The sequence below is a fragment of the Myotis myotis genome, unplaced genomic scaffold (genome assembly GCF_014108235.1).
Source record: "Myotis myotis isolate mMyoMyo1 unplaced genomic scaffold, mMyoMyo1.p scaffold_m19_p_10, whole genome shotgun sequence".
Taxonomy (NCBI): domain Eukaryota; kingdom Metazoa; phylum Chordata; class Mammalia; order Chiroptera; family Vespertilionidae; genus Myotis; species Myotis myotis.
In genome coordinates, this window is record NW_023416314.1 from 58,944,384 (window position 1) to 58,970,885 (window position 26,502).

The 26,502-nt window shown below is 39.2% G+C and overlaps 1 protein-coding gene across 5 annotated transcripts in view; it reads left to right on the forward strand.

Moving 5' to 3' along the window:
- The window catches only part of BBOX1 (gamma-butyrobetaine hydroxylase 1), a 58,316-nt gene that overhangs the window by 13,368 nt on the left and 18,446 nt on the right, over positions 1-26,502 (forward strand). For all 5 annotated transcript variants that reach the window (XM_036325679.1, XM_036325678.1, XM_036325681.1 and 2 more), the window contains one exon: positions 13,966-14,164. In XM_036325679.1, coding sequence (XP_036181572.1) covers positions 13,966-14,164 — 199 coding nt within the window. The remainder of the gene's footprint in view (positions 1-13,965; positions 14,165-26,502) is intronic.

Below are 26,502 nucleotides of genomic sequence, written 5' to 3' on the forward strand. Positions count from 1 at the left end.
ATAAAAGCCAACTTCTTATTATTACAGCTTAAGCTTTTAAGCATTATAAAAGGATATGGCCACCCCCCTCCCATTAATATTGCTTGACGAGCACAGTTTATAGCTTACATTTCTCAATGCTATCAGGCAGTAGCAAAATGGAAATGATACCACACTCAGTTAAGTAGTGGAAAAAGCTGGTCACACGGCAATCATGAATAATATAAGGAGAACTGGCTGCTATTTAGACACTGGAAAATATTTTAATGGTTTAAAACAAGATCAGATTTTTAAAATATATTCTCAAGCTGTGCAGTTGGTGGGTTAAAGTAGAAATTAATGGGCCATTTTAGAGAGTATTGCTTTTATGGCTTTTTGCCCGTAGAACTTGACACGTTATTTTACTGTCGCTGCATATTTTCAAACATTTGTACTCCAGAACATGTAAACAGACTCAGTGACATTTGTGAAAGGCCTTTGTTAGGTTTTCGGTCCTCAGTGGCAATTCCTCCTCTTCTGCACTTTCCTTAGAGTGAGGAGAGCCTTTTAAAATCTGGCGTCAAGATGCAGACCACTTTCCCTTGATCTTCCCTTGGCACTGGATGTGGAACTCAAAATTGAAGAGACAGATGATAATCTGCCAGAAAAGGCTTTTGTCATGGGACAGGCACAGCTGGGAGGAAGACGTGGATAATAATCATTCCCTCACAATGTCCTCTCCAGTGGCACATAGATTGGGTACCTATTTTGTGCTGGAAGCTCTTTAAGGAAATACCAAGTTAAATAGATAGATAGATAGATAGATAGATAGATAGATAGATAGATAGATAGATAGATTCTGTCCTCCAGGATGTATCAAATCTAGGAGGGTGCACAAGCCATGAAAACAAATAAGTAAAATACATTAAGTCCATGACGGCACGCATAGAAGGTTAATTACAACATAGAGGAAGGAATCTGAAGAGATGAGAAAAGGGTCCCCAAAGGGAAGTCATGGTTTAGCTGGATTTTGAAGAATCAGTTTGTCAGACAAAGATAGAGAGTCAAGAAATTCTCAACAGAGAAAAAGGCCTGTGGAAAATCACAGAAGTATAAAATAGCAGAGTAGGTTTAGGAATCTGCAATTAGTTCAATGCTGGTAAAGTTAAAATTATTAGTCCACAGGACAGAAGGAAGGAGCCAAACCATGAAGAGGCGTAAGTTCCTATTAAGAGTCTCAGTCCTAAACCATTTGGCAAGGGAGTTTCTCAACATAGAGCTCAGGTATATTCCCTCCATTAGTTCTCAGTCTTATGTTATAAAGCCAGAGAAATGAGTTTAAGATCCTGATAAATTTAATAAGAAGATTACTTTGCTTTTTTTTTTAGAATGCATTTTACAGAGTTGAATCCTTCTGATTTTGACCAAAGGTATATAATTTCTTAAATGCTTATACATTTGTGAATGTCTCCTTAGCATTGTTTTTCTCTTGTTGCATTCCCCTTTCTCCACTGTACCCCTTTGTTTCTTGGTTTGTATTCATTTTACAAAAGACAGTAAAGTGACTGGATCTGTGTTGTAGAAAGGTCCTGGCCTGGTCATCTGTGTTGAATGGACTGGTCTGGGTAGTGACTGGGAGCAGGGTGACCATAGCACAGCCTAGAAATGATCCTGCAAAAGACACTGAGAGGCTAAACCAGGGAAGTAGCAAACAGGATGGGGGTAGAATCTATATTCAAGAGAAACATATAACAACCTGTAAGATAGGAAGTCAGTTGTCCTGTTCTTTAATCTCTACCAAAACACTAATTCCAACAGATATAAGCACCCTGTATTTATTGCAATGTTATTCTCAATAACCAATATATGGAAACAACCGATGTGTCCATTGATATATGAATGGATAAAGATGTCTCACACACACACTAGACTTATTGTTGGGATCACTTTGTAGTATATACAAAGATCAAATTATTATGCTATATACCTAAAACTAATATAATGTTATGTACCAACTAAAGACCTGGTGCATGAAATTTGTGCACTTGGGGGAGGGAAGGGTGTCCCTCAGCCCAGCCTGCACCCTCTCCAATCTGGGACTTCCTGGGGGATGTCCAACTCACAATCCGGGACTGCAGGCTCCTAACTGCTCACCTGCCTGCCTGCCTGATTGCCCCTAACAGCTCCCTTGCCAGCCTGATCACCCCCTAACCCAGGGGTCCTCAAACTTTTTAAACAGGGGGCCAGTTCACTGTCCCTCAGACCATTGGAGGGCCGGACTATAGTTTAAAAAAAATATATAAACAAATTCCTATGCACACAGTGGTGGCAAAAACACCCGGCGGGCCAGATAAATGTTTTCGGCGGACCGCATGTGGCCCGTGGGCCGTAGTTTGAGGACCCCCGCCCTAACCACTCCCCTGCCAGCCTGATCAATGCCTAACTGCTCCCCTGCTGGCTTGATCACCCCCAACTGCCCTCCCCTGCCAGCCTGGTCATTCCTAACTGCCCTCCCCTGCAGGCCTGGTCCCCCCTAACTCCCCTTCCCTGCTGGCCTGGTCACCCCTAACTGCCCTCCCACACCGGCCATCTTGTGGTGGCCATCTTGTGACGACATGGGCACGGCCATCTTGTGACCACATGGGGGCGGCCATCTTGTGTGAGGGCATGACAGTCAATTTGCATATTACCGCTTTATTATATAGGATTTTACCTCAATTTAAAAAATAATAAATAGAAAAATGTTTAAATTAATAACATCCTGGCCATGTGTTTTTAATTATATATTTTAAAAGCTGATGTATTTAAAAGCTTTTAAAAAGTTTGAGGATATTTTTGAGAACCTAAAGCAAATCTATTTCAAGGAAGAATTATTACAGTCTACTTCCTTTTCATGTGTTTTTTTTTTTTTTTCAGTACACTTACCACATCAAAAATTAAGGAAAATATACCTTTTTTACTATTGGAAAAACAATTTTCTATAGTTACACTAAAGTAAATTTCCTTTTTATGTTTCTATTTTTTTTCAAACAGAGTAAAAGTAGAATGAGCTCTGTTCAATGAATGAAAAACTTTATTTTCTCAGAAACTAGGCTTACTTTTTCTTGCAGACTAGAAGTGGGTTTTATAACATTGGCAGTTGGACTCTAAATTTAGCATTTATACATTTAGAAAATGTAAAAGTGTGGCAATTTCAAGAAGTAAAGTTGGACCACTTTATATGCTGGTTTCATTTTTACCAAACCTGCACATATGTTATATTTTTAGCTTGCCATTTTTGCTAATGCCTACACACCAGGAGAGTCATCAGACACACACACACACACACACACACGACAACTGGTTAAAAAATTGTTACCTCTCACTTCTGACTCTACTTTGCTTTTTCAAAGTGGCAGATCACAGAACTACACAACTTTAGTTTGAGGGTAATAAATATCTCTATCATACTTAAATTTCTTCTTTTTAAGTTTCAGTACCAAACTTTTAAATGTGCATGTGGCAAAAAATAAATAAGTAATAATCAAACAAATTAGCTGACTTTTAGCCTCTGTTCTATTCAATGAATGCTCTAACATTACTAAATTTTTTTTCTCAAAATTCTGCATTTTTCTCAGTCTGTAACTGCTATTAAGAGAAGAGTGTAGCGTTGAAGTTAAGAGTGCTCTTGATCTTAGGTGTTGCTAGGTCTATGATCTTGAGCAAGTTACTTAACCTTTTTATGCCTCCAAATCTTTATCTGCATGATAGAAAAAGTGTCTACTTATCCTCTAGAGTAGTGCAATGCTAAGTGAAGGGCAATGTCATGCTTTACGGATTAACTCAATCTTCACAAGTTTCCCTTGATGGCGGATGTAAATAACTATACAGACCAGCTGGTCCTGAGAGGTTGCTTGACGCTCCTGAGCAGTGTATTTGTTTACAAAGAAAGAAAAAATGCTGAATCTTATTAGTGAAATTCATTTCTCCTTTTTCCCACTGGCTGTCAAAATTCCATGCATATTGTATGTTTGTCCAGAAAAGACTGATACTCAACAGGTTATAGGGGGGATATACTGCTTTGGTTTTCTCTTTTGCCCACAATTTAGTTTACTTTTATCATCTCATGTCTGGTTGGAGCTTTTCATCATCTCATGTCTAAAATAATATTAAAATAATATGGCCTCTGTGTTCACACCTGGTTTGCACAACTCTGTAGGGTAATTTTCCTGTTGCCCAACATCGTCTCTCCTTCCTTTTGCTCTGTGTCTCACTGTGGCACAATGAAGTCCAACGTTTTCCCATTATCCCACAATCTGGTGCCACGCCCACAAGCATATGAATTCTTACTCTTATCCAAGTTCTCCTTGTTTCCCAGATAGTCTATTCCATTCTTTCTGTTTGACCAAATTTCACCTGCAGAGTCCAACTCGCATCCCAATGAAGCCCTTTAGCAATGATTTGACCTGTTATTTATATGCATCCCTGAGCTAAACCATAAACTACAGATAAGAAGGTAAGCAAGCCTAGGAAATAGACATAATTACACACTAAAATGCAAGGCTGTAATATAACAATGGAGGTATATACATTTTTTTCAAAAAAAAAAAAAAAGGTGACTAGAGAGAAAGTGAAAGAGTGTTGTATGTCAAGAATGCTCTTCACCTGTGGAATACCGTGTTATGAAAGGAAATAAGGCTTTGGAGTCAGCAGAGCTGGCTTTGACTCTCTGCTCTGTGAACTTGACTTAGTTTCATAAATGATCTGGGCCTCACTTTTTTCTATGTAAAAGAGGCAGTCCTTTCAGTTTGGGGATGTAAAGAATAAAGGATAAAATGCAACTTCTGGGCTTCACACGGTGCCTGGACACAGACCTCAAAGCCTGTTAGGTCCTTTCCCTCTCCCTTTTTCCTCCAGTTAAGAGAGCCATGAACTTGGAGCAGAGGCATAGTAAAGAGCATTTGGGTGAACAGGAGGAGAGAGAAACAACAGTGGCATGGTAAGATCTTATGGTCAACTTTCCCTTACATGAAAATAATCATGTTATATTTTTGATTAAAAACATGAGAGTGGCTCAGGAATGAACTATTGCCCTCGGAAGGATTTTGGTCATTCAGACATTGGTTCAAAGTCTGGGCCAAATTTACCTCCCTGGCAACAGATAGTTTGAAATAAAATTAAGGATAGCAGTGAAAAGTCTGATTAACTATAAACCTAATTTCAATCTGTGAGTTAGAAATGTTTGCTGAAGCTGGGATGGTCAGCAAACTTGGGAGAAAGTGGCTGTGTTATTTAGTAATAGTTAAAGGGTTTCTATAGATGAAAATACCAGCAATTGACATATATATATTTCATGTGTAAGCTTAATACTTGGATGAAATAAATTTCAGGCCCAAATTAGGCACAATCTCATGACTGTATATACAAGTAGATAATCTCAATAAGGAAGATAAAGGAAAGAAAAACAATATGGTCATTCCAGGAGGAAGCAGTCTCCAAACTCTAACTTTAATGGGGCATAATGAGAGTTTCTACCTCAGAATAAAGTGACCCAGCAAAATATATGATGGATAGCCAAAAAGGGGATTTATAGAATAATTTACTTGGAGTAATAAAGAAAAAAAAAAGAGGAAAAATGATCCTCTAACAATGAGACTCAATTGTGTTAGATAATCCTGCTCCTCACACAGTCTTTTCCATCTCAGTTGAGGGCAACTCCATCTCTCTGGCAGCAGAACCACCCTTGATTCCCCTTTTTCCCTTATACTGTACATCCAGTATCTCAAGAAAATCTGTTAGCTCCATCATCAAAATAATTCAGAATCTGATCAAATCTTACTGCCTTCACTACAACTCTCTGAACTACCAACATCATTTGCCCCTTTTTCTTCTATCACTTTTCCTACTCCATTGCCAGTCTTCTTCCTTACATTTTTTAAAGAATTTAGATGTGAAGAGAATATTATCAACTCATATGCCTTGAAGAAACCCTCTTTTTCATCTGCAAGGCAAGGATTAAGTACAAAGACAACTTTCTAGTTCTGATTACCATCAGTGTCATCAGTTTGTTTGTATCCTGGAATTAATGTGTCATTTTATAAATATTTAATACATTCAGAATTTTTTAAAAAGCATTACTTTATGTCAGGCACTGAGCTCAGTATTTTATATTTATTTCTCAATTTAATCCTAGCAACATCTTCACAAAGTCCACATTATTATTACAATCATTTTACACATGAGGAAAATGAGGCTGATAGAACTGAAGTAATTAATCCAAAATCAAAGAGACAAGAACTAGCAGAGCCAAGACTTGAATAAAGATCATCTGTTCTAGTAAATACCGTTCATCCCCCACCTCCCTCTTCTGTGTGGTCACAGCAGTTTGTGTGGGCTCCTCTCTCTGTGTCACTGTAGTTATTGCAATGAATGGTCAATGTTTGTGCATTGACCATCTTCCCCACTAGACAGTTGGAATCTAGGAAAATATCTAAGATTAGTGACAATTTATTGAGCATCTAGCATTTATTGTGAATTTATTCAGCAAATATTTATGAGTGTTTACTATGTACCAGGCACTGTCCTAGTTGCTGGGGATGCAGTGGTGAACAAAACAGAGGAAGGCCTTGTCCCTAAATAGCTTACATCTTGGTAGAGAAAGCAATCAATACATTGATAAATATGTCTTATACTACATCAAATGGCAATAAGGACACGGGATGCAGGCAGGTTGGTGACTGTGATAGTGGGAGCACATGGAAGGTCTCTTCTGAGTCCTTCTATGTTTTTACTGAAATACAAAGCCAAGTGTCAGCTGAGCATGAGTAGGAGAAGGAGTGTGGGAGATTTGATGACAGAGAACGTGAGAAACTGTCAGCGAGAAGAGTATGACTTCACTAGAGATTAGTGGGTGTGCAATAAGATCAGTCATCATAGTATGTTTTCCTCCAGATGGTCTGGTTCAAGTGCATAGTTAATCAAGTATACTATGGTGAGCTTTTCATAAACATCATCTCATTTAACTTTAACAGTAACCCTGCAGGTTGTTTTCATCACGTAACTTCCAGATGAAGAAATTGAACTGAGAGAATATATCACTTTCTGAGGGTCATGTAGATGGGAAGTATCCGAATTCATATTTGAATCCAGATCTGTTACCTTCAAACCTTGAGTTAATAACTTTGACACATCGTCCCTATCAAATTGGACCAATATCTTCCTCTCTGGGTGTGCCTCATACAACCTCAATGAACTAGCTTTGGAAACAACTTCCACTTCATCTGCTAAATGCCCTTGTTGCCTCATGTGTTCTCCCTCAGTGACTTTGAGTTCCTCCAACAAGCTAAGAGATTCCCCATCTTCCTTCTGCCCCTCCCACCAGGACACTCATCTCCTTGCCCCCTTGACCTAGGCATGACTGGCTTCTCTCACTGCTCAGGATTTGGCTTAAATAGCATCCTTCCAGCTAGTCTTTTCATAACTGCCATGTATAAATAGGTCCCCATCTATCTCCCAATGAGTATCAATATTCCCTGTTACCCCCCAGCACTTGCTACAATGTTTACTTTTATGTGAGCTTATATGCTCACAGGGGAAGCAATTACATCTATTTCTATTCACTCATGAAATCTCTTTTGCCTCACAAGGCTTTCAATAAACATGTGTTGAATAAGTGAAAGATCACATCCGCATAATGTGACAAGCACTATAACTGTGGTGTGTATCGGGCTGGGGGACCAGAGAAGACAGCCACCTCACCCACCCTTGCAGATCCTGAAGGAGGCACAGTAGAGGCTGTCAGTGCCCACCCATAGCCCCCAGCACTCTTTCTACACTTGCCAGCAGCTTTGTGCTGCTTGGTTGCCTCTTGTCTGGAAGGTTTCTCTGCCTGAGAGCACAATTGGCCAGGACACACGGAAGGCCAGAAAGACCAGGAGAGAGGGGATTCCCTGCCCCAGGGTGGGACAACTCTGAAGTGTACTCTACAGTGTTGCCATAGGTCCAGCAGTGCCAAGCCCCGTGGCCAAAAGCAGTAACCTGTTCAGTAATACACCTTCCACCTCCTAATAGTGCCCCCAGGATACCTCTTTAATCAATTGATTGCATTCACATCCTCATCTCAGGGTCAGAAGATCTCAATCGAAGTGAGGACACGTGACCAGAATCTTGAAAGACATCTTGAGTTCACTAGACAAGAAGTAAAAATACATCCAAAGAGGGCTGTATCCCCTTAGCGCAGAGAGAAGAATCAAAGCCCAATTTCCACGCAGCTGTCTTACGGGTCAGATTTTTGTTTTAGCTGGACCCCTATGAGGCATTTGTAGGAAAAATACAGTTAAGAGATTGGCTGTTTCAGAGCCAACAGCACAGTTAGGCGCAGGTGATCGGAAGGTCCTAAACTCTTGAAATAACACGTTGCAACTCGGCATGTCGCGCTCAGGAGTCTGTAGCTGAAGCGCTTCTTTGTGCCTTTTCCTTTTCTGAAATAGAACTTAGGATCCAGGAATGTGATTCATAACCCCAAGAAGGAAACCTTGTACAAATAATTTCTTGAAAGCCAGCCTGTAGCCTGTTCCTAAACTTTATGATGTGTGAAGCACATGTTCAAGGAAGTCTTTATTAGCGGGCCCGTATGTTAAATTAGACGGGGTGGTTCATGCCTTAAATACTCCGTCATTTTCCATACTGTTTATGTATCCAGACCCAGGTGGGAAATTTCAATTAGCTTTCAGTGTATCTGCCTGACAAATGATTTACTGTAGTCAAACGGGTTTTCTTTTGGGCCCCCAGGAGTCATGTTTTACAGTTGGTGGAGACTGAAAAAGATGCTTCTAAATTACATTTTCAATATCAAGGTTTCTGTGCATTTCATAAAATGTAGTTTATCTTTCATGGATTTCATAAAAATGTAATTTATCTCTCATGGAAATTTGAGTGGCTTACATTTGAAAGGTGATGATAGATTTGGGGACTGGTGAGTCACAGTGCTGTCTCTGAAAGTCACCTGTAGCTTTATCAAGTGTATGAGCAGCTCACACTAGGACACGGGTTCCACACAGGGCTGTGGCCCTCGGTTGCTGATTTCTGCGAAGCTCCTGCCAGGGTACACCAAAATGAGAGCTATAGCTGGAACACTATAAATTTTGCAGAGCTTAAAAATCTTTGTAACCTCACTCTGAAAGTGAAATCCTGCCGGCCTGAATTATGTATATGACTGATAACCTTGCTGTATACCCAGTATCTTTGTGTGAAATTGGTTAACTTTACACATGCAGAGTATAACCTTGATTGAAAGAATCTAACTCCTTCTGCAGTTTTAAAACAGAGGGTATTGTGTGTGTGTGCACTTGTGTGTTGGCGAGCATGCTGTGTGTGCGTGTTATTCTATCATGGGAAAGTGACTCACGTAGAAACAAATTCACTGAAACATGCTATAAATGTATACAGATGTGTTCAGTGTGTGCCCAAAGCAGATGCTTCTGGAATCCCCCAAAGTAGTCAAAATACAAACTCAAAGTTTTAAAAACATTTACATCTAGTGAAATTGTTTTTCCAATCTCTCTTTATTCTATTTCCTGGCCACAGTCACCAAAGCTCTCTGGAAAGTGATACTGGCCTCAAGTAAAACCAAACTGACATGGATCCCTGAATTATAATGGCATAAGGTAGAGGAGCCGGCTGATTTTGAAGCCTCGGTTCATTTCACAACAGGTGAAAAGCAGTGCTGTTGTAGAGTTGTGCAATGGAGCCTACTCATAATGTTTTCTTCTGCATTTAAAATCCTGACGAAGAGCCAAGATTTATCTTTAAACACCCAGGCTAGAGCAAGTTCAGACACAGTGTTCCTTATTGTAAATTGCTCTGCTTTCTTGTTTATCTAGTAGAATTCCTTCATAAGGGACAGGAAAAGCTGTGGACCTTCAGACATAGAACATAAAAATACATGGGATGACAGTATTTCAGGGCATCCAATGTTTATTTTATGTGTAGTTGTTAAAATTATAGACTTTGGAATCAGTCACCTAGATTTGACTGACTGACTCTAAAAATCATTAGCTACAGGACTTGGATCTCTGTTCCCTTCTCTGTAACATGAAAATACTGAAAGCATCTCTCATGTATATTTATTGTGGACATTAAAGGAAATAATATATAGGGAGCACCTTGCACTATTCCTGACACCTAGAAAGTACTCAGCAATTATTAGCTGTACTTATTATTATTATTATTATTATTATTTATTATTATTATTAGAGGCCCAGTGCATGAAATTCATGCAATTGGGGGGTTCCCTCAGCCTGGCCTGCATCCTCTCACAATGTGGGAGCCCTCGGGGGATGTCCGACTGTTGAGGCGGGAGAGGCTCCTGCCACTGCCTCTGCGCTCACCAGCCATGAGCCCAGCTTCTGGCTGAGCGGCGTTCCCCCTGTGGGAGCGCACTGACCACCAGGGGACAGCTCCTACATTGAGTGTCTGTCCCCAGGTGGTCAGTGCAAGTCATTGAGACCAGTGGTTCCCACATTAGTCAATTTGCATATTAGCCTTTTATTATATAGGATTATTATTAGTCTACTATGTGCCAGGCACTGTGCTAGGTTCCTTGTACAATCTCACTGCATTGTTAATAAAAGACTTGCAAGGTAAATGTAACAATGGCTATTTTATAAATTATGAGACAGAGACCAAGAAACTAGCTGCTAAGAGGCAAAATAATAATATTTAAAACCAGGCCTCTTTGCCTCTATGCACTTTACTCATGTCCTGTCTCATCTACTACTGGTCACATGTAACTACTTAAGTTTAAATTAGGTAATATTAAATTTTTAAAAATTAGTTCTTCAGTTCCACTTGCCATATGTCAAGTCTCAACAGCCATAGGTTGTTGCTAGTAGCCACAGTACTGGACAGTACAACAGAATATTTCCGAATTTTCTCAGAAGTTCTGCTTGACAATACCGCATCTGGAGCATACCAACTCTCCACGCTGGTTTGCTGTCACCAGGACATAAGATTTTCTTCTAAACATTACAATAAAGGTTCATTAGTAAATTAGTTAACAGTTTGTAATAACAGTAACACATTTGCTACATGGCCATGTAGAAAACTAATCTATCTAACAGTCTCCCCGGCAATGAACAACCTGTCATCAGTCAGATCATCACAGCGTCCAAGAACTAAGAGGATCCTCGGTTGTGGCTTAAACAATCTTGTTGGTCAATAATGAGAACTAATGATGACGGGGAATCCTAAAGCCATGGGAAGATGCCAGCTGAGCCCCTAACACACCTGCCTCTAATACTCTATGGGCCTGTGCTTTTCATTTAGGGCCAATAAGCTTAAAGCAGTTTGAGATATTTTTCAAGTTTCTGGATATGGTTTATCTAGGGTAAGCTTTGGAAAGAAGAGACGGTGACTTGTTATTTATGTCTTTAACACTGACGTTTTGCCCAGGAAATGTTTCTCCTAACTGGAAGCCAAATGACTTTGCTAGTGAGGCAGCCAATAAGCATTATTTATGACATGTATCACCTTCTCTCTGCAGCCTTCTTGATTGGTATCAGATATTACAATCTGAAGACTTTAAACAAAAAGAGCAAGTGGGATGGCAAAGCAAACAACCACATAATTGAACATTCACAACAAAGCCAAGTAGAATGCCTCTTTGAGAAGAGGCTCCCTTATATGAAACCAGGCCTGTTTGATTTTAGAAGAAATAGTGGAGCCATGAGGAACAGACCTGTGGAACTTCATGCATGCAAAAGAATAGCTGGCATCCAAGAAGGAGCATGGGATAAGGGGTCAGAAGATCTGATGCCTTCACAGTATCTTGAACATATTTCAACTATAGAAGGGGTGGGGAACGACCCGCCCACAAGCTGTAGAAGGCCTGCAAAATCATTTGGTCTGGCCCTGCCAAGGCATTAGGAGGAGTTAATCAAATGTTTGACCAGATATAGCAAGCTAAATTTTAAGGTGATAATTTTGTATGGCCTGTGGATGATGTCATAAACATCCAATGGCTCTTGGCAGAAAAAAAAAAAAAATTCCCCACCCCTGAACTGTAGCCTCTATCATATTGTGTTTTCATTGTCAGTTCCAAGGTCTACTTCTTCCATAGACTATGAGCTCCTTAAAACCCACCACCTATCCCAGTGCCTTGATATAGTAAAATACTAGGTTTATTGAAAAGATAAACCAACAAATAATTGTTGAGTTACTAATATAATCAAGGAATACCAAGAACTTGTATGTTAAACCAACTCCCCCCCCCAAAAAAAAAAAAAAAAAAAAGTATGACCATTACTCCAAAGCCTTCACATGTCGTTGTCTGCTATTACTTTAGCCGACTTGCTTTGGCATAATACAAAATGGCCCATGTGCAGAGCTGCTTCTCTTTGCCAAAGTGATTTGATTAACATTACACCCAAGGTTGTCTCAAGTGTAAGAAGCACTTGATAAGCAATGCTTTAAAGAGAAAAAGGAGCAGGTAAGGCTATCGTCCTTTCAGTCCCAAAGAGAGAGAGGCGTTAAAAGGAGAAATTATAAAAGGAGAAGTTAGGAATCAATGGCTGGATATAAACTCAACTACTGGAGAAGATACATTAAGTTACTTTGGCTTGTGGAATATATGAGATACTAAATAATATTAACACCAAATGTATTAATTCAGCAACCTGGAAGAACTAATTTATAGTTTTTAATTTAGGCCTCAGAAGTTCTGCCTCATTATGCAAGCTGTTATGCATAATAACCCAGAAACTTTGGCAATATGTGCATGCATAGTCTGATTGGGTCTTCCCACAGGCACACACCTACTCACCTGTGAATGTCCTTATGCCACTAGCTGGTAGAAGAGCAGGAAGTGGCTCCTTGCACTTGCCTGCATCTTTTCATTATCTGACTCCTAAGAAATCCCTGTTTCTGCAGAAATAGCTATGTTGACATCGAAGGAATGATTTCCAGTCTACAACTACTACCAGGGAACATTGACCCATTCCTCATTCTTAAATGGGAAGGGGGTGTTAGGGTTGTTTTCTGTAACATGGCGTATAGTCCCCAGTTAGAAAAGTGAGGCATTGCTTAGATATTGAGATCATAATTTCTCATTCTGTCACTTGTTAGGAAGGTTTGCCTTCCTAAGGTAAATTCATTCCTGAAAATAAATAAATAAATCAAATGGATTAGCTCGAGTTAAGTCTTTCCTGAATGCAGTTGTAATGTCTGAGTTATTTCCCCTGAAAAAAATTCCATGTCCTCTGTGTTCCACCTCTTTTGGGAGATCCTGGTTTGCAATCAAATTGTTTTTTATATTTGCTTTTCTTCCTGTTGTGTTTTTTTTCCGAGTAAACATTTTATGAGCATTTAAGATAGAGAACCAAAGAGCTAAGGCATGCATTTGACTTTATCTCCTGTGGCTTTGTCACCAAGGTGTCTATGCACCCGGGGACCACACCTTTCAACTTCTTTTCCCACTGCCAGCTTTTGCTGACGCCAAAGGACAATGCAACCCCAGAGAAATCATCTTATCAGACAAAATAAGAAAGAAGGAACTGTACCTACCATGAGAAACAGTCCCCACACTCTCAAGATTAGGCATATGATGTTCTAGGCCACCATTCCAATTTATCATCTATTTGGAGTTGAGCAATAGGACTTGGCTGTTAAAACACACAGTGTTCAAGGTTATTTTTAAGCAGTTTCCAGACAGAGAAGCCTAAGGGTGTAACAGATCAAAAGTCATCCATGAGCTAAACTACATTCTCTCAACAAATGTGGTATAATGAGTATCTGTCATGGATCAGGCATAGTAGAAAATGGGGCGGGGGGGAGGGGCAGGACAGGGGGGCATATAAGTAGACTAGCATGGCTCCAAGGAAGAAAATCTGGTAACTTAGGCATTTGTAATATGACTGAAAGTCCATGATGAACCAAAAGCCAACTTCAAAGAACTAGCCCCTTCCCTGAGGTTATCACTGTAAATAAAAACAAAGAAATCCCATCTGCTTTCTTCATTTTCTTAATTCACAGAATGTCAGTACTGGGGCTCAGAACTCCAGCTACCTACTCTGGATTTTGAAGACGTTTTAAAAAATGATGAACATGCATACAAGTGGCTCTCCAGCCTCAAGAGAGTAGGCATAGTGCGACTCACTGGAGCATCCAACAAACGAGGAGAAGTTCTCAAACTTGGGAAAAGGGTTGGTTTCCTTTATCTCACATTTTACGGGTGAGTTATCAAATAGTTTATATTCTGCCATTATATGTAAAGTTTAATATAGTTCTCAGAAGGGATCATCTTTTGGTTGGAGTTACAGAAATCTCTATAATATCTTGAGCAGGAAGTCAGATGAGAAGATAAGTCTAAAAATGAAGTTTCTCTGAGAATGACTGGAATTTTTAAGAAGTCTAAATATCCAAAGACATCAGATACCAAAGGCATCAGGCTAGTTTTAGGTGTGTATTAGTTTGCTAGAGCTGCCATAAGAGAATACCATAGATTGGGTGGCTTAGACAGCAGAAATTTATTTCCTCACAGTTTGAAGGTCAGAAGTTCAAGATCAGGGGGCCAGCAGGGTTGGTTTCTGGTGAGGCCCCTCTTCCTGGCTTGCAGATGACCACTTCCTCACTGTCTCCTCTGTGGACCCACAGTCCTAGTATCTGCTCCTCTTCTTACCAGTCTCATAGGCCCCACACTTATGACTTAACCTTAATCCTCCCTTACAGGCCCTATCTCCCAACATAGCCACATTGGGGGTTTGTTAGGGCTTCCTCATATAATTTTCAAGGGACACAATTCAGTCCATAAGAGATGGGATGAAGACTGTTTCTTCAAGATTTTTATAAAAACACTTAGTGTTACAAATGTTAAAGTTCATTCAAGTTTTACCTCCCAAGAGTTGGTGAAAAATAAAATTGGGCCCTGGCCAACATTGCTCAATGGTTAGAGCATCAGCCCATGCACTGAGGAGTCATGGGTTTGATTCCTGGTCAAGGGCACACACCTGGGTTGCAGGTTCAATCCAGACCCCAGTTAGGGTGGAAGGCAATCTTACAGGCCTTATCTCGATGTGTCTCGCTCACAACGATGTTCCTCTCTCTCTCTTCCCCTCCCTCCCTTCCACTCTCTCTGAAAATCAATGGAAAAAAATATCCTCTGGTAAGGATTAACCAAAAAATTAATAATAATAAAATAAAATTGGGCCCTGGGGGATTGAAACTAGCAACCAGAGGTGTTAAAACAAACAAACAAAAAAGGATAAAATTAACATGCAGAAAATTAAGTCTAGGCACTTCAGCAAGTAACAGGAAACATATTTTAACTTTGGAACAAGAACCTGTCTGCAGAAGAAATGCCTGGGAGGTAAAACTAATTATAGATGGTGAAACACTAACAGGAAACACTTATCTGGAAGTGGGCACATGACTTTATTTCCAACTTTTAGGGTGAACCTCTCATATGAGATATAGATAATTATTCTTGGGCTCATAGAGTAGAGAACACTGGAAGAGAAAAGGACCTTCAAAATCCCAAGATTGAAAACTGATGGCACACAGGCTGTACTCAGATGTTTTGTTTGGCCCACATGATGTAGAAATAAAATTAAATTAGTCATCAGTACTTTAAAAATGGGAGATTTTACATTAAATATGGATCTGACTTTTCTTGAAAAATCAAATCTGGCCACAGCTCAGCCTAAGTTCCTTCATGCCAACAACCTGTGGACCTAAGGGGAGGCTGCCCCTGAGAGAACACCTACTCTCCAGTTTGCCAAAGTCCTTCCCAGCCTCAGGCCTGCAAGGGCCCTGCTAGCCTTTGAGTTCGCCAGCCCTAAGCTACTAGTATAGTAAGACCTCAAAAGAGGATTGGAAAAGCTCAATCACTTGCCCCCAATGATTTCAGCAAGTTCATTCATTACAGAAGATGCTATATGTAGACCTGGATGACCCACTCCACGAATGCCATATAAAATGTGTACCTTTCCTACATCTGCAAGAATTTGAATGGCCTTAAAAATCACAGCAGTTACAACAGGCAAACAAAAAATTACTAAGAGCCTCAACTGTATTATTTGTTCTTTATTGATTTTCACAACTTTCTGAACCAGTTATTATCTCCCATTTCACTGATAAGAAATCTGAAGCCCACATTAAACTATACCCACATTCCCACAGGTGGTTAAAAAGGAACCAGGGTTGGGACTTGGGTCTTTTCTATTCCTGGGCTTCTTAATCCATGTCACTATCAATAGTATAAAGGAAAAACAGGGAAAGGATGCTTCCACGCACCAGAGGTAAACAGAACATTTCAAAATAAATCTCTCCTACGTTGCTGCACTGAGCTTTTATTTGCTGACGCAGACTTTTTGTATCTATGCCAACACATTTCACAATTTCATAATAGTGGCCAAATGGGTGGCTCTTTGTTGTAGTTCCCTAATGCCCACCCCCATTCATCACATAAGGGTCAAATTCTCAGTCCTGATTTATGAGTTGTATCTTTATTTGTTTGTTTTATTATTACAAATTGTAAAAATACAATTTGGCCACTGATCTAATATTGTGAAGTTTATTGGAATAAATACTAAGGGTTTGTTGTCGAAATAAATCAGACCTCCTACTACTATTCCATTTCCTTTGTCTAAGACCTGTGCATCTAATCGGACAGGTTTAACCTACTTGGTCTCACCTTCCTCAGATGATGACATTTCTTTGCTGAATCTCTCAAACTATATACCCCAGGCCACAAATGCCCTTCTTTCCTTCTTACTGCTAGTCCCACCACTGATTATCAAGATCTCTCCTTTGGTGGGAAGGGGGATTTTTTCATTTTCTATCTTATGAACTTACAGAAGAGGACAGTTTTGTTGGGTTTTGCTTTGTATTTATTTGCTTACTTGTGGGGTTTTGTTGTTGTTGTTGTTGTTGTGAAGAAAATGAGAAAAGTGAATATTTTCCCTGAAGTTATTTTTCTTTTCTGCTCCTCTCCATGGTAACGAGGGAAAGTGATATTAAAGTTTGGGTAACATGAGATTTAAAAGGACAGGGAATATTTAGAACAATGGTTCTCAACCAAGGCTGCACCATTCTCCGCATATTTTTTTTAGGTTCCATTATAAACTTTTTTAAAAATTTATCTTTATTGTTGAAAGTATTACAGACATCCCCTTTTCTTCCTAGAGGGAAGGGGGAAGGGAAAGGGAAGAGATTAACAAATGCATTTATATGCATATATGCATAACCCATATAACCCATGGACACAGACAATAGTCCAGAGACTTTTTTATTTTTTTTTTTATTTTTTTTTTTTAGCAGGACTTGGATTTGACCTGGGTATCAGGACTTTTGAAAACTCTGTAGGTGATGCTGATGTGCAGCAATGGTTACAAACCTCTGGTTGAGAGGAAGAGGTTCTTCAAGGGAAGGCGGGTCTCAATTGGCAAATAACTTGGGTATTTTACATTCTCTGAGCTCTCACAGTTATGTACACTAAATGGCATTTATCATGTTCGTCTTTGTACTGTGCTGATGCCTGGACATGACTTATCCTCACAGAAGAATCAGTAGCTGCCTTAATCAAGGCTCCTCTCTTTCATATCTTCGTTTTTCCACTGGCCAAGTGCCTTACTCTTGTTTGAAAAATAATTGGTTGGTGAGTGAATGTATGTAATGAATCAATGGAGACAATAAATAATGGAGAAGAGGCATTGCCAAAATTCGGAGAGGGATAGAGAAAGGAAAATGGATAAGGTTAAAGGTAAACTTTGCTTTTCATGTACATTTTTCAAGGAGACTGGTTTTCACTCTTGCTTAGATGCCAAAACCAGTAATAGTTGGTCTTACTTTACATATGCCTCCCTTACAAACGAATACCCACCTAGCACTTTTCCATTCAAATAGGGTTATATTTGGCGAATTTGAATTGCATGGGTCTAAAATGAGACGTACTATATCTACTTTTGGTTTTTGGCTGTCATCTCAATTGTTAAATGGTTGATTGGATGAACAAAAACAGTAGATTCCAGGATTTTGTGCAGCCTCGGTATATAGTGGGCAAAGAATAAATGTTTAGTGGATAAATGCATGCCTAAATGTTTTTAAAGGGCTGCAAAGCAGCAGATGAAGGCAATAATTATTAGAAGATTTTATAACTATAAAATTATGTTCAACTACTAAGACAAAAATGGTAACAGCTTTGAGGACAAAAGTGCATGTCATTACCCACATCTGTATTTTCTCAGATGCTTGTCATTATTATGTCAGTGTATCATCAGACAACACACTTTTCATGCAACCACGTGAAATGCTCAGCAGCCTAATGCCTCGATGATGAAGCATTCCTGGGAGAAAAGAGTAAGAGTTAGTAAAGAGACTTCCATTGTCAATGTCCTCAAATATATCTACTTGTGGGACAGTCTATAAAATGATAACTTTTTTAGGATGATTTAAACCAGAGGTCCTCAATCTATGGCCCGCGGGCCACCTGCAAATACAAATATTGTATTTTTTCCCATTTTGTTTTCTTACTTCAAAATAAGATATGTGAAGTGTGCATAGGAATTTGTTCATAGTTTTTTTTTTTAAACTATAGTCCGGCCCTCCAACGGTCTGAAGGACAGTGAACTGGCCCCCTGTTTAAAAAGTTTGAGGACCCCTGATTTAAACCTTTGATTTGGGGCAATGCAGTTTTTACAGAGTGGGACCAGATGCCTCATCCATGTCCCTGTTGCTCACCCCAAAAAAATTGGCAAAAATTACTTTATTTATTGGAGAAATTATCTTAATTTTATGGCAAAATTTAACCCAACAGAAAAGAGTACTAGCTCAGTGCCTGACACACACTTACCTCTCAGGAAATTTTAGTGGAAGGGAATATATGCTAAAATTCTTTCTTAGTGCTACTGTCATTTGTCAGTCCTTAGTTAGAAAATTAACTTCATGACCAATTCTGAGGGACCCTTCTTTATTAGACAGTCAGTCAGGCCCAGTCAGCGTGGCTCAATGGTTGAACATCAACCTATGAACCAGGAGGTCAAAGTTCAATTCCTGGTCAGGGCACATTGCTGGATCGATCCCCAATAGGAGGCAGCTGATCAATGACTCTCTCATCATTGATATTTCCATCTCTCTCTCCCTGCCTCTTCCTCTCCACAATCAATAAAAATATATATTTTTTTAAAAAGTAAAGAAACTTATGGATCTTCATGATAGTTAAATTTTACCTGAGGAAATGAGCATGGAAGCTGTATGATTGCTGAATAAAAGTTATAAGGCCACAAATTGTAGAGAAAATATAAATAAATACTGCAGAATATTTAGTTCCAAAAGAATTGAGGACCCAGTGCCCCAAAGCAGCTGTATTCTGTTACTGCCCAGACAGCTGACCTTAGGACCAATAGGGAAACAGTTTAGTCATGGCTTCCCTATTGGCTATTTGTTAGAAGTAGATCCAAACTTTTCATTTAATTTCCCAGAGCTCTAGGACTCTCCTCAACTGTGGACTTGCTTCTCTCTTTCTGTAGGAGTGTGTGAATACCTGCCATGCCCTTTGAGGCCTTCAGATAAAAGTTTGCTGGAGAAATGTAAAATTCTATACTACTGCCCAACTTTGCATCTGCATGGGTGCCTTGCACGCAGGCTTTATGAGGTGAATAAAATAATGTCAATCAGAAAGTGTCCACACTGGGCACTTTGTCAAATAACCAGCCAGTCCAATTAAGGATTAAGAAAATTGAAATGGCTTCTGGGAGTACAAGAATATCTCCCTTCCAGCATTCACTGAATTTCTGCTAGCATTTCTGTAAGCCAGCCCAGCAGTATTTCACACATTAGATTGTATTAGAGATTGAGGATGTGCGAGTGAAAAATATTATTATTCCTTGGCATTGGGACCCGTAGAAATTGCAACTACCCTTAGCACAGCCTCTAGATCTGACTTTGGAAGCAGCTACTTGCTTGATATTCATGTTATCAGAAAACATTTGTGAAGTGTGGGGCTGAACTGGGAAGGAAAAAAACATGTTTACCCATTTTGGTGAAGTTGTAGCCAAGAAATTGCTTGAGAAAACCACACAACCCACCTTGAATAAAAATGGCTTCTGAGTTATGAAAAAAGAAAAAAGAAAGAAAGGAAAAAAAAAAACAACAACAACCACCTAAAAGCAATTCAGACTTGGGAAGAAAGCAAAGAAAACTTGTCTGAGTTCTGACTTTAGTTGTAATTCCATCCTACTTTGTAAAAAATTCACACTGGGATTTCTTAATGAGTTGTTTAAAGATTTAGTACTAACTATAGTGTTTGACTTGGGGCAGGGGCCTTTAAAATGTGTATTCTTGTGAGTATTAGAGTTTCCTAAGCAGAGTTACAAGCTATGTTCTTTGGCCATTGTGAACCCCAGGTTATGTTATCAGCCAAGAGTCAGTCCCTGGGGTTCCCTCTGTAATATCAGGTTTCCTGGTAATTAAAGTTGCTGCCAACAAAACCACTTGAGTATGAGGTCATCTCATGAATGAAAGGAAAAATAACTTCTGTGTCGCATGCTCCTCTAGAAATCATTTGAGAAAATTTATAAAATACCGTAATAAGGCAGTTGTTTCTCAAGTCCTCTGAACCCCATTGCCTCCGTGGTTATATTCTAAGTAGCCAGGACAGACAACTGTTATTATTGGGATGGGGAAAATAATTTTTTATGAAGCACCCTTTATGGGCTAAGTATTGAGCTAAATGCTTTATCATTATCTTGCATCTTCATGATTCTGATAAGAATCATTATCCCCATTTTAAAGGTAAGAAAACTGAGGCAGAACAATCAGGTTGCAAACCCAGGAGTACTTGATTCAACAGTCCGCAATATTTCCTTTGGCAGTTTGTTATCATCTAACATTTCCCCTATAGTTCCTAAGCCATAATAATGTTGACTATCAAATGTGGCTTCTACTCATATTTTTGGCTCAGATGCTAGGAAATAATTTGACAGAATAATATAGAAATTTCTAAATTATAACAACAGCAACAGAATATTAATTCTCTTCCCTGCTGGGAGCTGGTCCATCCTTGCTGTTTCAAGGGACCTGGCATATATGGCATACTGTTCTTAATATGTTTGCTCACCTTCTTGGCACTATGTGTTTTAACCAAGGTCTCTGAGAAAGGTTGTTTCCCCAGGTAGGGATTTTCCCCTGAAGTTAGGGAGGGAATAAAACCTCTTAACTAAGTGCCAGGCGAGTAATTAATCACTTTAACTATGAACAATCATGCTTAAGCTACATAATCTTTACTCCCTGGAATGGAGATAAGAAACGCCCTAACCTTTAGAATAGAGATTGATAGGATTGGAGTCAACTGGTATAAATACAGATGTAACAAGACAAGAGAGACAGAACCTAGGCACAGAACCTACACAGAACGTTCTCTAGAGACAGAAGAACTTCGCTGGAAAGATCCTGGACAGAAACTGGAGACAGAACCTAGCGAGAGAACATGGCAAAAGATCCTGGACTGAACCTGACTACAGAAATTGGCAAGAGAACATGACTAGAACCTGGCTGGAGAACCTAGCGAGGGAACATGGCTACAGAACCTGGCTGGAGAACCTAGCAAGAGAACATGGACACAGAACCTGGCTGGAGATCCTAAGCAGAACCTCTCTGGAGATCCTGAACAGAACTTGGCTGGAGACCCTGACAAGAGAACCCGGCTATGATGATCACCTGAACGCTGCCTCTGTGTCATTCCTTCTTCTCCAACTCCGTCCACACCTATGGGGAACCCCTGGACCTGCTGGGGTTGGACCCCGGCACTTCCCCCCTATTAAGTTCAATTATAGCTAAATGTTTATGCAAAGGGAAAATGACAAGGAAGCAGCTAACGTGTCACAAGAGAAGATAGAGTGTATAGTTTAATCTTTCACATCAGGAGTCTAAACTAGCATCTAATTCTTCGTTCAGATGAAATAAGTTAAGCACAATTTGACCTCCCACCCCCCCCCCCCAAAAAAAAAAAAAACTACTAAATAGGCTTAATGTGGAATTACTTTGTAATGCAATGCATTCTAATTTTTCATAAGAAAGGCCTTTAGGACTTTGGAGCAAATTGCTATCACACTTTTCTTTATGTTTTTAGAGGGTGTTATCTATATATATAAAAGCCTAAGTGACCATCACAACCGAACAGACAACTGAACAGGCTGCGTGGGGCGACCAGGCTGGCAAGGGGGTTAGTGAGGGACGACCGAATGACTGAACAGCAGGCTGCAAAGATGGTGGCACCCACAGCCACAAGATGGCTGGCAGGGGAAGGCAGTTTGGGGCAATTGGGCCAGCAGGGGAGCAGTTAGGTGTCAATCAGGCTGGCAGGGGAGTGGCTAGGGGCAATCAGGCAGGTAGGCAGGCGAGCAGTTGGGAGGCAGGGTCCTAGATTGTAAGAGGGATGTCCGACTGCCAGTTTAGGTCTGATCCCACAGGGATCGGCAGTTGGACATCCCCCAAGGGGTCCCAGATTGGAGAAGGTACAGGCTGGGCTGAGGGTCAAACCTTCCCCCCCCCCCCCCGCCCCCAGTGCACAAATTTCATGCACCGGGCCTCTAGTCTTTTATAATTACCTGTCTTCATTTTGACTATTGGGAGTATCATTAACCTTTAAAAATAAATTTTTAAAAGCATTTCCCATGGTAACATATAATACAGATACATAAAAATCACATAAAGCAAAATAAATTATAACAAGGCAAACACTTTTGAATACCATCCAGGTCAAGAAATGGAACATTGCCACTCACTCCAGAACCTGCCTATATATCCTAACCAGTTCCCAAATATAACGGCTCTTCTGGATTTTATGATATTGACCACCTTATTGGGGGGGGGGGGGGGGCGGCGGGTGTTAAAGTATTTTCACCAAGTGCGCATCACTTGGCATTACAGCTTGGTTTCCCAATTTTGCAGTTTTTTGGTATCTGCTTTTTTCCTTCCCTGCAATTAGTTCTGTTAGTAAAACAAGTTGAGTAATCAGCACCAGTGCTTTGTCTATGTATCACTCACTACTCACTTTAGTTGTCTGAAGCTCATTCCCTTGTAAATTCCTCAGGAAGAACTCAGGGGAACAATATTCTCTGAATTCTTGCATGTTGACAGCAGTTAAGTCCTTTATACTTGAAGATTGAGTTGGCTAAATATAAAATTCTTAGCTCAAGGCATCTTTAATATGCACTATGGTTTTATTGGTTATCTAATTTTCTTTTCCTTCTAAATAATTTGATTTATTTTTACCTGGATGCCCAAATATATATATTTTTAAAGATCATTAAGTTTACAGACTATGTAAAGTTGGTGGTTGTTCTGGGGCAATTTTTAAGACAGTATATGATATGGTCTTTCAGTATGAAGTTTCAAACCTTTTTCTTTAATTTCAAGAAAAAAAGTTTAATTGCAGTTTTTAGTGTTTGTTCTGGCCTTTACTTTGGGTTTTTTCTTGTAAGAAATCCTAATATGCATACATTAAATCATCTTTGCCTTTTGTTACTTTCAGATCCTTCTTATCTCTTTTTTGTTTACATTTAAATTTTTCCGTCTTTTATCTTCTAGTTATCTTAAAGGCATTACCTTTTATGCATAATGATCTTTTTTTAATTATATTGATTACTTACAGAGAGGAAGGGAGAGGGATAGAGAGCTAGAAACATCGATGAGAGAAACATCAATCAGCTGCCTCCTGCACACCTCCCACCGGGGATGTGCCCACAACCAAAGTACATGCCCTTGACCAGAATCAAACCTGTGACCTTTCAGTCTGCAGGATGATGCTCTATCCACTGAGCCAAACTGGTCAGGGCTATGTGTATTGATCTTGCATTCCTTCTAGTTTCATCTTCATTTTTAATGATTTTTTAAAAAAAATTTTCCTGAATATGTCACCCTATTTTTTAGTTTCCAATTCTCAGGTAGATTATTTTTTCATATATGGCATCATTTATTAAAATCCTTTGGTTCATTAGATGTAGCTATAAATAGACTAAACTTTAATCATTTTATGTTGCCAATTTCTATGTAAAAATCTGTCTTCTTAACTATTTAAGGAGAGATATGATTCAGAAACCTTTTGAAATTTATGGTTTTAAGCTGTATTTCAAAACTATGGCTGATAACACTCTAAGACCTGGTTCTTCTCCTTCACTTTCATCTGGACCTTTTCATTACTTTGTCTCTATAATGCTCAATTTGGAGTTGTTGTTTCTCTCACATGGAAGCTTAATCGTGGAAGGGAATGTGTCTGGTACGTTTTAAGAGCTCATGGGGCGCAGACGATTCCAGTCCCTTACCATGAGCTTCTTGTACTCAGCTATTTGGAATGTGAAAATCCCCTCTCAGATTTAACTGCCGTTCATAAATTGCCCTTCTGCACTTTCTAGCAAGTATCTATTAGCAATTTGGGGATTTTTCAGATCCATCAGGTACCTAGTTGCTTCCCTCTGCTCTCTCCTACACAGTTGCTGATACCACGTATTATGAAGGTCTATCTATACCCGCTCATTCTGTTTGTGTGTGTGTGTTGGGGGGGGGAGGGGTCATAGATATATCTCTTCACCTAATTTTGATTAGATGTTGTCCCTTACTTTTGGGGTTTGCACTCCAGATGTCTTGCAGGGAGAATTCAGAGAAATTAAAAACTATGTCAGCATCATAACCTCAAAACCTTCCTTGTTTACTTTACATCTTTATATCTCATGGAGATTTCCATATTAGCTTAATGGATTGAGTAAGAACATATCAGAAAGGTTACTCTGTCTTTCTTCTTTGTGTTTGGGAACATTAATTATCACCTAAAAATGGTGTGGACTTTTTCATATTTAGGAATAAATGCAATGTAATGTGTGTCCATAATGCAAGTAGAACTGAAAGATAATGATTTTTTAAACCATAAACTTAGGCCCTGGCCACTGTGGCTCAGTTGGTTGGACATCATCCGATGCACCAAAAGGTTATGGGTTCAATTTCTGGTCAGGGAATATATTTAAGTTTTGGGTTCAGTACCATATGAGAGGCAACCAATCAATGTTTCCCTCTCACATCCATGTTTCTTTCTCTCTCTCTTTCTCTCCTTTCCTCTCTCTAAGATCAATAAAGATATCTGCAGATGAGGATTTAAAAAATGCTAACACACAAATGCCAAGTATTGTTCACAAATAACCATAACTCTTCCCCTAGAAATAATATAACAATAATAATAGATGGCTAAAGTAGTCACCACTGAATAGACCTAAAATATAGAGCTTATACCAGGATTAAAATTCATAGACAGCCAGGAATATAACACTATTTACTATTATTGAGTCCGTGTTTTCATTCAAAAACACATTTTTGATAGAGGGTCAGTTGTTATGAGATAATGAATATGTTTTAACTCAGCTCCCTAATGCACTGAGATATTTTTGTAAGACTTTACAGGACAATAAAGGAGCAGAAATTTGAAGGGAAGCCAGGAATAGACATAGAGCAAATCACCACTCGGCCCAGAGTGAACTCCTCTCACTTCTGTGAGGCCATGCTCTCCCTCCAGTGGGCTTTCTGACAAACTCTTTCTTCTGCCTGCAATGACCTTTACTCTTCCAGGCAAATCCTGTTCAACCTGCAGGTCTCCATTTGATCTTCACTTCTTTACTCTAATAATACCTTGTACTTTAGCTTTGAAAAATTAATCATATTGTCTTCCCCACAGACTGTAAGTTTCATGAGGTGCAAGTCTATTCTATTCTATTCTATTCTATTCTATTCTATTCTATTCTATTCTATTCTATTCTATTCTATTCTATTCTATTCCATTCCATTCCATTCCATTCCATTCCATTCCATTCCATTCCATTCCATTCCATATTCTCAATCCCTGGTCCATTGTATGTGCCTAATAAATGATAATGCAAAAATAAATGATGTCTGGAGCTCCAGTGAGTGACTGCCTCTAGGAAGTCATATGTGGAAGTGTCACACTGTAGTTACAAATAATGCACTATATGATATTCCTTTGGATGGCTAACTATAAAATGTTTTGTTTATTTTAGCTAGAAGATCATTTTGCATGTTAAAATTTTAAAAATAATATACTAGTATGAACGTATGTTTTTAATTCATTTGGAAACGCAATGATGTCCCAATGAAGGTATCCTTTCATGACCTGACAAGAAGAGCTTGCAGCAGGTCAACATTGGGAGTTGTAGCTGCTAGTAATAAATAAATCCAGGTTGCAGATATAGAACACCTTTTTATATAAGTAGCGTTTCAAAAGTGAAAAAAGATTACAAATAAATCCAGCATGATTCACCAAGTGGGTGCCACTAACCGAAAAGGAATAAAATGTATCATCCAGGACAAAAAGGATCAATTTAGCAAAAACAATAAACATCCTATACATTCTGAAGGTTTTAAATTTGTCACAAAATATTATTAACATCATACAATATCATTATATTTATAACTGGCCATCTAGATTAGGGTGAAGCTAGTAAATCAGCTTTTAAACCAAGTCATGAAATATTCTCTAGAAATAAGTGTTGTAATACACAGGAACTATTCACA